Consider the following 13,603-nt stretch of genomic DNA (forward strand, 5'->3'; position numbering starts at 1 on the left):
ATACTATTTACTCCCTATTTTCCACAATAATTTCACGTAGAAACTAATTTGTACATAGATGGGTAATGAACCGAGAGAGAGAGAGAGACCCTCATTCCAACCCCCCCAGAAAAGGAGTAGCAGTATATAAAAAAGAAGAAAAGATTTCTAGAAAATAAAATAAAATAAAATAAAAATAAAAATAAAAATAGGATACTTACTGTACTTACCTCAAAAGACAAAGATCCAGCCGCTTGGGCTGTGCGCACTGCTTCACAGTTACATATCCTCTCGCTTCACATTGCCAACCCAACTCCCTAGAATCTTGCGCACTTTCCTACTTTCACTTTTCTCACTCTTTCTTTACTCTTCTTCTTCTTCTTCTTCAAAAAGCAAACCCCGTTCCTATCTTCTCTTGCTTTCCTTCAATTTCCCTTCTCCTTCAGTTTCAGAAACGAGAAAATGCCAATCAATAAAGACCCTTTAGCACCGCCTCCCATGATCGGCAAAATTGGGCCATACACTGTGTTCATGACCCCACCTTCCACTCCTAGTCCTAAGCCTCCTCCTCATACTACTTCTAAGGAATCCACATTACCTGTCTTTGATTCACCTAAGAAGGTTGTTTCACCTCCTCCTCAACAAATTGACAAGTCTGTTTATTCCCAACAGGTCTCAGATGGGTCTGTTCTTGGCTTCTTCAAAAATGCTGTCAACAAAGTTCAAAATGGTTTGTTCCGTTTTCTTTGCTTTGCATTTGGGTTTCTGTTGCTTTTGGAAAAGCTGGGACTTTCTGGTATTCTAAACTGTTACTCTTAGCATTCACTTAATCTTGCTCTAAGATTAAAGGGTTTGCTTTCTTCTGCAGCACATTCAAGCCTCGATGACCACTTGGCAAGGTGGCTTGGGTTAAATCAATCAAAGTATCAGTGGGCTTTGGATGATTACTATGAGACCAAGGGCTTGGTAAGCTTGAGATTTCTTGTATGGTGCTTCTGTTGTTCATTAATTATCTGTTATGTTAATTTACAGCCTTGTGATAAGCAACATCGTGATCATCATATGTTTGTTTTCGTTTAATGTTGTGGTTCAAAATTAGTTTTAACTACATAATTGAATGTTCTAACCAGGTTTGGTGGGGATTTAATATTGTTGAAGCTAAAATGATAAGTAGCGTATAAGCAATTGCTTTCTTTGTTTTCTTTTGTTCTACAATATGTAGAGTTTGTTCTTGTTTGAGCCTTTCAAACAAAGTGATTTGATTGTGAAGGGTTATCTTGTGAAGACTGCTGCAATATGCTCTTCAAGGTTGTGTTACTGCACGCTAGTTCATTCACTAGCATATCAATTCAAGGACGTGGTTGCACTGAATAGGTTGATATGTTATTCTCTCCATTAGGACTTGTTATTGCAGAAGCAGGAGCACCTGCAAAATGCCTTGTTTATTTAAAAAAAGACCCTCTTGGTAAGCTTTTTTGGCGTAGGAAAAGAATTTAGGGAGCTAATTTTGCACCTTTGCACTCATGTCAGGAGCTTTGTTACCTTGATTACCAAAATGCTTAGTTATCAGCAGCAGCCTCTTCAAATGATGTTGTCTGCTTACTCAACAACATAGAGACATTGTTTTAGGACATCTCCTCAAAGCAACTCCTAGCTTGCTTCGTATACATGCAATAAGCTTTTTGAAGTAGTGTAAGTTTGACAGACTTTTCAGCCTACAGGGCTTTGCACGGTGGTCCTGCATCCAATCTCAGGTGGGACTTCTGAGATCTGAGTTCCTTAGAGCTCTAATATCTTGGAACTTGTCCCAACTTCCCTTAATGCAAAGCCTACTCTCAATTCATCATAACTGGCTGAAAGATGGTTTAATTTTTGTGCTTTAACTTGTTGTCCTGAATAGGAAGATCTATGAATGTTCAAAGTGATAGAGGAATGAACCACTGGTTGGAAAGGAAAGTGTAAGAATAGATATGAGCTGTACTTTTTGTGCCAACTGATGGGAAATTAAAGTGTAAGAATTGATGAATTGCAGTTTTTTATTAGGTGAGAGTATCAGTCTTCAATTTTTAGGATATGAAAAGTAGAAAAATTAGAAAGCAAGGTCTGGAAAGAAAAACATCATGCCAACTTGAAACTTATAATGACATGGAAGACTATACAAGATAATCATGCGGTAAAGCATTATCGTGGTTATTAACTGATGTATACTCGTGCTTCAAACTAACTCTAAGCACTGCACTTTGTTATGTCAAACTGATTTTTTTTAAAAGTTATTTTTATTTTGATGCATTATTGTTGATGTATTTGAACTTTTCTCATGTCCAAGGCTGCTAAAATGTCATACAAAATAAAACAATAGTTCTAGTTCTCTATGGAACAGATCAATATCATGCATCCACTTATAATGCATTTCTATTATATGTGCTTGTATTTTATAAGCATTAAAGAAAGATCTAAGGTCACTGATCATTTAGATATAGGATCATCAATGCTATTCGTAGGATCTCAAATAGCTATTATGAGAAATTTCAGAAGAGTTGGTTTTGATTATGACTTGTGATAGTCTATAGTTGCAACCAACATAAATATTTTCCAATTGTGGCAACTAGGGCCTTAACGTTGCATATCTTAGATGCTGAAATGGATGGATAACCTAGGCAGTGGTAGTAAAAGAAGAGGGAGATGTATGCTGGGAACACATTTTTTCATAAGCAGTCCCAAGGAAATGATTAGTTCCCTTTTAATGCAACAGACAATGATATATTGTTTCAGATTGAAATTATTAAGAAAGGCTTGAGGATCCGTAGCACATAATAAGTGAATTTATAATCCTGGGCCAGCAAATACCTCTGTTTGTTTGTTTGCATTCAACACATAGATATGCCTCCCCTTCCTTTTGGCTGCTTTTTTGAATAGCACTAAGAGGTAGATTTTATCCTGTTTAGCATGCTATGTATGGATACTGCAAGTTGATGCATGAGGCTGATGTGATTATGACCCTAAGTTTGATACGTGTTGAAGCTGAATCTAGGGAGGAATTTAATCCTTAACCCACCTCATGAACTGGGTTTAATTCAATATATTTCATTTTCCTTACATTCTTGTCTTTACCTTTAGGGGAAAAAAAAAGGAAGAAGAAAAATGAACTTTGATACCATCTAATTAAATACCAAGCAACTTCTTTGGGTAAATTCCATTATTTTGTAGCCAGAAATTACTTGATAAATGAGATCACTTTGACATTGGGTCGTTGAATTTTACCGGACCTGTTTTCTCATACTAAGTCGTGAAGGAAGCGGATCTCTTTCTCCAATTATGATTTTGCTTTATATCCATTTGGCAAAAATCATGGACGTGGCAATTGTTTGTTCTGGTGTGGAAACTGATGTGAATGTCTCATTTGCTAACTAGTTTTGTTTTGGTTATTTTCATATGATGCTTATGTTGCTCTTACTTTGTTGGATTTGGACTTGGACATATTAATGATTGTGCATGAATATCTTATGAGGTTTAATTTCATGGATGACAGAAAAAGGAAGGTGCAAAAGCCGAAGAAATATCTAGCAAAATACAGAGAGTGTAGCATGGCTTGTCCGGTAATAAGGGTTTCAAATATATTTCTATTTTACCAGATACATGTTACTTGACTTTTGTGAGCTGAAAGATTGTTGAAATGCAGATTTTACATTGAAGACCTGATGAATCTCCTTTACATAGCGTATCTATAGAAGGTAATGGGATAGCAGAAATGCATCTGGATGCTTGAAGGGACCCTCGTGCAAGTTTTTGGGATATGCTCTTTTGAATTCTGTACTTGCTGCAGCAGCTTACCGGAAATTGGTTGCGCACTAGGCTGTGAAATATGTCATCTCACAAAATTTTCATGCCCCAATATTTGTCATGTACTCTGTTTATCTGCAATCTAATAACAGTACTATCAAGTTGCAAGGATGTATTGTGATGTCTTTGCACCTTTAATTTAACTAAAGTATTATTTGCAATGAGTATATAGTATCAAGAATTCGAGTATGCACCTACGATGCATGAGGCCGCCACGATGAAGAGCAGGCCTGGGATTGGTCTGAATCGTCTGATTGCTGTTTCTGCTGGTCGCTTTTTGGAGATGTTTTTTGTAGCTGAAGTCGATGTGCAACAGAGAACGGATGCTACAGATTAAAGAAATGGCTAATTTTTGTACCCCAAATTTTATTTCCGGATAGTTAATTATAGTAACAAGTTTCTTTGAAGGTCATCCAGAAATCATGAATCCCAAGTCAAACAATAAGATGATAGCTCATTGCGAAGGTATCCACTAGTTAAGAAGTATAACTTTGAGAGCAGCAAGCTGTGATGCCGCCAAGCCAGAGAGCTCATAACCAACCAAAAAACGTGGTTAGATTTGTTTTTCAACACTATTAAAATGACGTTGTTGTTTGCCACTCTTATCAATCACTACTGCGACGTAATTTCTCAGAAACAGGACGTCACCCTTCCTCCATAATTGTTTTTATAAGATTAAAATTCATGGCTTCAAGCTGATGCAAGGTGAAATTATAAGTTGTCTGTGTCTGCCTTCTCTGTACGTTGCTGTGAACGAACACATCGAACCTTGTAAACTGTTGAATTTTGGAAAGACGAAAAGGGAGGGCTCATTCGGATTACATTATAGTTGAATTAATTAACGTAAACATCACGCTGTCATAACCATCTAGTTTATATTCTGCGACAAACCTATCATACTCACTTAGCTGAGGACGCAACGGAAGCTCACAATAGTGGACAAACCAAAAGGTTATAAAAGAAACCATACACCGTTTCCTCGTTTCTTCCCTACAGATTGGCATTTGATCAACTAAAGAATTAAATGAGTTTTTGACTTCTCAAAATATGACTCAGTCCTACTGTCTTTGATGAGTGTTTCTGGTGTTCTTGTATTTTTTCTCCAGCTTAATGTCAATTTCAAATTATCATAACATAATTTTAGATTCATAAAATTATTTTTTATTTTTTTTCTTTTTTATTCAAAAAAAATCAAAACCCAAAAATATTTTCGAAACACAAGATAACCTAGCAAAAGAAGCATGCATGTGGGCTTAATGAAGGGCAGTATGGAGAAGGCACCCAGACATTTGTTGACGAAACAAACCTGTCCCCAAATGGTCAAACACAAGGAATGGAAAAGAGGGCGTGGCATAATACAATAATGCATGTTAGTCTTGTTGAGTGAACGGTGCTCGCCGTGTTACTCAACCACAAAGAAGCTACAAAGAGCAATAAAAACAAAAATTTTGTCTGCGTCCTAACAAATCCGAAGACTTATGTCTGAACTCAATACACATTCTATGAGAAAGAACTTCTACGAAGGTTCAACACCCCTCATTTAAGAAAATGAAACTTTACATGTTTTCCAATCGGAGATTTGTTAAGAATTAGTTTTTTTATATTTTCGAATCTGAATGTAAAAAATATTTTTTCAATATATTTTTAAATAAAAAAACTTTAAAAAGTAACTTACGACGTGCACGCAGGATCATTTTAAATGCTTGTAGTTTTCATTTTGTTTTCTTGGTTTCCTGTTCTGCTTTCCTGGAAGTAACGTGGGGCTAATGACGTGTGCAGGATTGTGCTAGTAAGTAACTAGTATTCTCTCATGCAACAAAATCCAGCTTTTGGTAAAACAGTGCAAACGGCTATCCTAGAGATGAAACACTTGGAAACCATGCGCAGACTGAGTGGTGAGTGAAGATCGTTTTGAGCATTTAAAACGAACAACTCTGCAGTGAATTCATATATGCAAAAAAATATAATCATATATTTGCTTCCAACATGGAAAAAAATAGAAAATTAGCATATAAAAATATCTACTGAACTAATATTTGCTGGCTAACTCAATCTCTAAAGTTCCAGGCATGTTATGTTTACAATGAGATTGCTGGGAAGCGCTTGTCCTTCATACAGATGTGCTCATGTCTCCACTGCTTCCGGTATCCAGAGCGTAATTCGGCCGAGTTGATTCAAGATATTCAAATGGATTTCCAGGCTGCATCATTATTTCCATGTTTCCCTCCAACATTTTCACCACATCACTCATTTGAGGTCTGGCATCTGGTGAATGCTGAATGCATAACAGAGCCACAGTAGACATTGTCGCTGCCTTTTCCTTGTCCTTCTCTTCAATCCCACAGAGTGACAGCAAAATAGGCAGTTCACTATTCCTGTACATATCCCATACCCATCTTGGGAGCCACTGGAAAGACTCGCGAAGACTTTCATCAAAATGTCGTCTTCTTGCAATTATCTCGAAAAGAAGGATTCCAAAACTGTAAACATCGCATTTGTGAGTAATAGGATGAGTTCGATGCCATACCTCTGGAGCAGAATATCCCAGTGTCCCTCTAAAACCACTCAGTGTTACTTCACTCCTTTCTCTATTACACAGCTTTGCTAGTCCGAAATCTGCGACCTTGGGATTCAGATTTTCATCAAGAAGTATGTTTTCGGGCTTTATATCATAGTGAATTATCCTTTGTTGACACTCCTCGTGTAAATATGCTAAACCTTTTGCGGTTCCTATTGCAATCTCTTGCAGTTTCACCCATTCTATCTCCCGGGTTTCATTGAAGAGTATGCTGTTGAGGGATCCGTTCTCCATGTACTCGTAAACTAGTGCCATCATAGAGGGATCAAAGCAGAAGCCATAGAGTCTAACCAGGTTGACATGGTAAGTTCTTCCCATGGTGCCCACTTCTGCCATGAACTGCTCTTCAAGTTTCTTACTTGAATGATTAGAGAGAGCTTTAACGGCTACTGGGATTCCATTTGGGAAGTTTCCTTTAAAAACCACTCCGAAGGCACCTGAACCCAATATCGTGCTGCAATCATTAGTAAATTCTTGTATCTGCTGAGGTGAAAACCTGATGGGTTTCTCCCTTGCCATGTTACTAAGGAATCTTTCCATTGTTGCAAATTCAACCTGTGAGTCTCGAATCAATGGGAATTCTGGTTCCACTGCTATTTCCACATGCTGATCAGACGAAGGATTTGGGCCTTCTGATTTTGTAGATTTACCAACAATCTCATTGCTTGCAATCCGGGCATAAGCTGGAATTGCACTTCCTGTTTTCTTCAAGCAGTCGATGATGGCATATATAATAGCTACAAGTGCCACCGTTGACACCACTCCTAAAACTGAAAAAATATGGAGGATATCATCATCAAGACTACGGGTCCTACACCTAGCTTTTCAAAATAAGAAAACATGAAACTTATGCAACAGTTAGTAAGTTGCTTACCAATTGAGGATGCTATTGCCCATCTCATTGAGGAATTAAACGTTTCCACTTCACTTGATAGGTCTTTCGGGTATGAATCGAAACCATTTGGGTATGATGATGATGATGATGATGAATAAGAAGCACCACTCATTTCTATTAGAGTGTTCGGGGAAAATTGAAGGATGATAGAAGTACCAAAAACTGAAAATTTTGGTATGTAAATGAACATGTTTTATAGTTGTTAGGATCATCTAATCATGTTTCGAGTAAAGGCAGTGACTTTTCAAACTTTGGCTGATTTCATAACGCGTTCTCTCGATGCTGTCTTTTTCATGAAAATTTCTGAGCAAAACTAAGCAATTCACGTATATTTATTTTTCCATGACCATTGGTGGAGCTGGAATTATATAACAGGGAGTGTCAAAAGTTAAAATATAATTTATCATTAAAAAATTTATTTATTTAGAATAAAAATATATTATATTATTTTATATTTAAACACTAAAAATATAAAAATATAAAATATTTTGCAGGGGTCTGGCCCTCCCCTGGTTCTGCCCCCGTCCATGACCACATGTTCTTGTAGAGATGTTATCTTTCTGCATCCGGTGGATACCAGCACTTGGAATAGGGCATGAAGTTTCACAACTAGTTTTTGTAAAGATTGACATATAAAAGCACGATCATATGAGTGATCAGTGCTTTCTTATTATTTATCTATACATAAATTATTATGGATTAGAATGGTATAATCACAATTATTTTTGCCATCAAAACTTATTAAGCATGCAATGAGGGGTGGGGTTTTTTTTTTCTAACGAGATATATTTGACATTAAAAGAATGATTGAAGATAAAATAATCCATTTGAATTTTAATATAATTATTTTTATTATAATTAATATAATAATTAATATTTTTTAAAAAAATATTATTAATATTAAAAAACAACTATATATTTGATTTGAAGAGTAAAATTCAAAATTATTATTATTATTATTATTAAATTTAAAATAAAATATTATTATTATTGAAGAAAAACCATAAATTTGATTTGAAGGGATTAAAAATTATAAGAATTTGGATAAGATAAGTTCAATATTATTATTAATGTTAAAAATAGTATTATTAGTATTATAATTAATTTTATAAATATTAATCTTAAGTCTAACGTTATAATCAGACTTAAAACTTTTGAATCTAGAGCGTTGGGTCTGGCTGTAATGTCGGCCCTAAAAACCTTGTGTCTGGTTGCAATGCTAGATCCAAGACTTTTAGGTCTTCTTTTGTAGACAAACTCAACGCTCTTCGGTTTTAGATTTTTTTGATATTTTTTATGGAAAAAAAAGTTGGTACGCGGCGTAGCGCGGACCACCTAACAAGTATATAGCTAAAGAGAATATGTAAAATATTACTTTTGGGTTTAGCATTGTAATCAGACTTAAGGCTTTTGAGCCTAGAGTATTGGGTTTAGCTGCAACGCCGACCCTAAGAGCCTTGGATTTGGCTGCAATACTAGATCCAAGGCTCTTGGGTTTTCTTTTGCAGACAGACTCAACGCTTTTCGGTCTTAGATTTTTTTGATATTTTTTATGAAAAAAATTGGCACGTGGTGTAGCGCAGACCACCTAACAAGTATATAGCTAAAGAGAATATGTAAAATATTACTTTTGAGTTTAGCGTTGTAATCAGACCTAAGACTTTTGAGCCTAGAGCATTGGGTTTGGCTGCAACACCGGCCCTAAAAGCCTTGGGTTTGGCTGTAATGCTAGATCCAAGGCTCTTGGGTTTTCTTTTACAGATAGACTCAATACTCTTAAGTCTTAGATTTTTTTTTAATAATTTTTATGAAAAAAAAGTTGGCACACGGCGTTGCGCAGGCCACCTAACCAGTATATAGCTAAAAAAAATATGTAAAATGAGAAATAAAGCGCATAAGAATTACTATATCCACAAGTAATTATAGAAAATTTTTACTAAGAAATATAAAAATTACAACCACCCTTTATTAATAAAAAAATAATTAATAATCACTCCTTTTATGGGATTACTTTCTCCTTTTCTTTTTAATATTGCATCAAAGGCTTTGGGATGTAGTCTATTTATACGTTAAATATCCCAACCTTCATCCTTCAATTTCAAAGTTAAGCACACAAAAATGATTTATTTTTTAAAGTCAAAATATATAGCTGCTCTACATTCCCTCACCGTAAGACTGATAATTAATCATGTCTTCACACTTGATCATATATGATTATTCTTTCTACACTTGTTATCTTTATATTGCTTATGTTTTTGCCAGGTTATAAGAGGATCATACCATATGTAATTGTAAATATTAACTAGTTTGGTCAAAACATATGTTAAGTTTTAATTATAGTGAATCTTTTTTAAATTCACACTTTCATTTTCCATCACTTATTGAAAAAAATAATAATAAACATCTATGTGTTCTGTTTTTGAATAAAACATTGGATTTATTGCACTATACAAGAAACTTTAACCATTACAATACAAGATAATTTTTTTATTTGTTTTTGAGCTCCTTCATGAGTCTTCTTATCTATATTATATTTTTACATGCTTATGTATATATCATGTATTCAATTTATATTATGGATAAAGCTATAATAATTTAAAGTTTAAAAACTCAACTCATAGCACCTCATGTTTTCTTTTCTCATTGTCATTTGTAAAATCTAAATCAATATAACTTCTAATAGTAAATTTTAATCATCTATAACATAATTTAGCATTTAAGGTACCCTTGATATATCTCAAGATCCTCTTAATAATTTCAATGCTCTCTACCAATATTTATCATGTATCGATTAACTACTTTTATTACTTTTATAATGTTTGGTCTTGTGCATGCTATGAAAAACATTAAACTTTACATTATTAATACATACCAACACATAAGACATCTCCACCTTTTTTGTTTCATTTATAGGAGATACATTTAAGGATAATTTAAAGTTAATAAAAATTAGGGTAGAAATTGGCTTGCAATCTTGCATGCTAAAGCGTTATAAGATTTTCTTCAAATTTTTCTTTTAAGAAAACCATATCTTCATATTATTACTATATTAGTAAATTTGCACTCTTAGAATCTTGTTTGTTAGTCCCGAGTCCTTTATTTCAAACTCTTTAACTAATAATGCCTTCAATTTCTATACTCAATATTTTTTTGGGTCTATTATCAACATGTTATCTACCTATAAAAATAAATAATAAAATCATTATCCTTTTTTGTAATACGTATAATAGTATGAACTAAGCCTGTTGTATTTAAGGTTAATTATAAATGAATCAAATCTCTTGTACCAATACTAATGCACCTATTCAAGATCAAATATATTTTCTGAACTTAAAAATCATATTCTTATTATCAATTTCAATGAAGCCTCCTAGTTAGAGCTTATAAATTTCTTCTTCAAGTTCACTATAAAGAAATGTATTTTTACATCCAAGTACTCTAGATAAAGATCAAACATAGCATACATCACTCATAACACTCTAATTATTGTAAGTCATACCATTGAGAAAAATATTTATTGAAGTCTATTTTATATTTTTTAGCATATGGATACATTTGTCCTTAACCATCAATCCTATATGATAACGCTCTATTTGATCATTGTCATCACACTTTATCTTGTAAATATATTTGTAGATGATGACCTTCCTGTGGAAAGATTCAAAATTTTATTCTTATGTGAAGATTCAATCTTTTATTGTATTATTACCATTTATATGGATAAATTTATGCTTTTCATAGCCTCACAAAAAATTTATGGCTTTTAATCCTCTATTAGAAGCAATATGCTATTTTATCCTTAGAAATATATTCTAAGTGCCAAACTAATTGTTTTCTCTCGAAGAATGGACATCAAACTTTAATAGTTTTATATTCAGTTTGTTTTGTTCTTTGCAATCTAGTACAATTTTAAAAAAGTTAAATCATTATAATTTTGAATATTTTTTACCTAGATTATTGCCTTTTTTAGAGTGCTATAATTTTCATCTATTTGCATTTTATCTTTTGAAAATATGATATATAGGTTGATGATTACCTTATAGGTAGTAGGATCCTATAAATGATACCCCTTCACTCCCTTAACATCTCTCAATAATACATGTTTTCTTGATTTTAAATCTAATTTATTAACTTCTCGAGTATTGTACAACACATACATAAGACTTTTAAATATATGAAAGTGAGAATAATTAGTTGTCTTTCCAAACCACATCTTTATCGACGACTTTAAACAATCACAATTTATGAAGATATATTGTAAATGGGCTAAAAATCATTCTCTTTCTTTCTCCATCATGATCAAAGTTTTCTCATTATTGGCTAAATTAGATTCTAGTTTTTTTTATTTTTGCTACAGTTCATAGATTAACTTTTTATTATAGAACTTATGTTGGGCCGTAACCTTCTTTTGCAAATCTTTCATGGTCTAGACAATTGGCTTTTAAGGACCTTCAAATGATATGACTAATTATCTCTCTTCTCTTATTTTTTGTTATATTGAATAACTTGATATTACTTTTCCATCCACTCTTCTAGGAATTATGACTATAACAAGATATTTCTAGGCTTGTTTAACTGACTCCATTAACTTTTTTAAATCTTAAAGTCTTTATATAATCCATCCAAGCTAGTGGTTTGTGGTATGAATTTCTCAAAACTCAATTGTTATAAGATCAAATTGAGGTAATAATTTATGAAATATCGAGACCCCATAAATAAAACTCAAGCACAATCTCTATAAAATGCAAGGTAATATAGGAAGTAGGCATATCATGTTCTCCAATGAAATGAAGATTTGCCCAAGTTTAAAAACATTGTAAACATTGTTTTCCATGTATTATTTCCTAACTCTTTTAGTTGGTGTTTTAAAAATTTCTCTAACTTGGAATAAAAGTTCAAGGTGTAAACCTTTGGGTAAACAATTGGAAATTAAACCCAATGACTAAATTGGTTAATTAAAATTTTAAAATGGTAGAAAAGTAAATAATTGGAATTTTGTTTTTCAATTCAAGAACTTTTAGGTGCAATATTTTAAAATGGGATGAGTAGGGATTTTGGTTAAATAAAAATACTTGAAAAAGATATAAGGGCATTGTAATCATTGACTAATAAAAAAAAATATAATAGCTTCTTTAAAAAGCCTTATGGTTGATGTCTTTGTTAGAAAAAAAAAGGAGAGAATTTTGATTTTTTCATCACAAAACTCCTTAAGAAAAAACACAAAAATGAAGGTTAGGTTAGAGAGAATTAAAAGAGTTTGAGGGGATTAAAAGAAGAAATTTTATGATATAAGAGTTTTTCAAGTTTGTAAGTTAGGGTTTTGGAAGTTTATAGAAAAAATGGAGGGGGAAGAAAAGTCAAGTTTCCTTTTAATTTCTCTTTGATTTGTCCTCTTTGAAAGGTAAGAAATATTGTTTAATAATTAATTAAGTTTTTATTGTGTTTCAAAGCTTGATAAGTTGTGATTGGATTATGGAATGTTGAGTGAACGATGATGAGTTGTTTATGTTGGTTGTTTTATGTTGAAATATATTTATGTGAATGAAAAGGATTAGGTAAAGTGTTTAATGGGATACAATTAAAAAGAAAAATAAACATCACCATGAACTAGGGGTGAATAAAAAAACTAAAAAATCGATTAAATCAAAAAAACTGGAAAAAAATAACCGAAAAACCAAACTGTAAAAAAAAACTGATTAAATCGATTAAAATTTTTAAAAAACTGTTTGGTTCGGTTTTGTAAGACTGAAACTGAAAAAACTAAATCGAAAAAAACCAAGCCAAACCGAGAAAAAACAGAGCTAAGTCGGAAAAAAACTAAGCCAAACTGGTCTAAACCGATTTTTTCTAAAATAACTGAACTCAAACAAAATTGGTCGGTTTGAACTGGTTCTGGTTTGATTTTGTTTTTTTTTTAACACTGGTTTAATTATTTTTTTTTTATAAAAATTAAACCAAACCGAAAATAATCACCCCTACCATAAATAAGGGTTGACCCAAAAATATGTGTGGAGGGTTTGAGCTTATAAGATTAAATTGACATGAAATTTAATTGATATAGTGTTTTTAATGCAAAATAAGTTGGTAGAATGTCATTTATGACAAATTAAAAAAAAAATCAAGTATAAGGGGTTATGCCAACCATTTTTATAAGGAATGAGGAATGATGGAACATGATACATGCTTGTGTAATTGTGTTTAATATGTATTGATGTATTAATGATGGATTGAAAATGATTTAAATAAATTTACCTAGTTTTAGTGAATGTTTAGTATAATTGTGTTTAATATGAAGTTTTTACATATTATAT

The 13,603-nt window shown here is 32.8% G+C and overlaps 2 protein-coding genes across 3 annotated transcripts; one reads left to right on the plus strand and one right to left on the minus strand.

The window, feature by feature from the left end:
- Nucleotides 1–227: 227 nt before the first annotated feature.
- Nucleotides 228–3,980, plus strand: LOC105139267 (uncharacterized). 2 transcript variants are annotated; one of them, XM_011045642.1, is made up of 5 exons: nucleotides 228–709; nucleotides 848–945; nucleotides 1,250–1,353; nucleotides 3,509–3,575; nucleotides 3,659–3,980. In XM_011045642.1, the coding sequence occupies exons 1-5, from the start codon at nucleotides 442–444 to the stop codon at nucleotides 3,668–3,670; spliced, it is 549 nt and encodes a 182-aa protein (XP_011043944.1). In that variant the 5' UTR covers nucleotides 228–441; the 3' UTR covers nucleotides 3,671–3,980. The 2 variants fall into 2 exon arrangements, with proteins under 2 accessions (XP_011043944.1, XP_011043945.1); XM_011045643.1 differs by lacking the exon at nucleotides 1,250–1,353 and having other exon boundaries at nucleotides 236–709.
- Nucleotides 3,981–5,771: 1,791 nt separating this feature from the next.
- Nucleotides 5,772–7,612, minus strand: LOC105139268 (G-type lectin S-receptor-like serine/threonine-protein kinase At5g24080). Its single transcript, XM_011045644.1, has 2 exons — nucleotides 7,272–7,612; nucleotides 5,772–7,167 (listed from the first exon to the last, which is right to left on the minus strand). Exons 1-2 carry the CDS (start codon nucleotides 7,480–7,482, stop codon nucleotides 5,930–5,932), a joined length of 1,449 nt encoding a protein of 482 aa, XP_011043946.1. The 5' UTR covers nucleotides 7,483–7,612; the 3' UTR covers nucleotides 5,772–5,929.
- Nucleotides 7,613–13,603: the final 5,991 nt, after the last annotated feature.

The sequence above is a fragment of the Populus euphratica genome, unplaced genomic scaffold (genome assembly GCF_000495115.2).
Source record: "Populus euphratica unplaced genomic scaffold, PopEup_1.0 scaffold141.1, whole genome shotgun sequence".
In the NCBI taxonomy this organism is placed as follows: Eukaryota; Viridiplantae; Streptophyta; class Magnoliopsida; order Malpighiales; family Salicaceae; genus Populus; species Populus euphratica.

Excerpts from the sequence above, each read along its gene's own strand:
- LOC105139268 (XM_011045644.1), bottom strand. The coding sequence starts at position 7,482 with ATGTTCATTTACATACCAAAATTTTCAGTTTTTGGTACTTCTATCATC. Across the intron at positions 7,168-7,271 it reads GGCAATAGCATCCTCAATTG|TTTTAGGAGTGGTGTCAACG; the intron begins GTAAGCAACTTA and ends ATATTTTTTCAG.
- LOC105139267 (XM_011045642.1), top strand. The coding sequence starts at position 442 with ATGCCAATCAATAAAGACCCTTTAGCACCGCCTCCCATGATCGGCAAA. Across the intron at positions 710-847 it reads TGTCAACAAAGTTCAAAATG|CACATTCAAGCCTCGATGAC; the intron begins GTTTGTTCCGTT and ends TTTCTTCTGCAG. Across the intron at positions 1,354-3,508 it reads GACGTGGTTGCACTGAATAG|AAAAAGGAAGGTGCAAAAGC; the intron begins GTTGATATGTTA and ends CATGGATGACAG.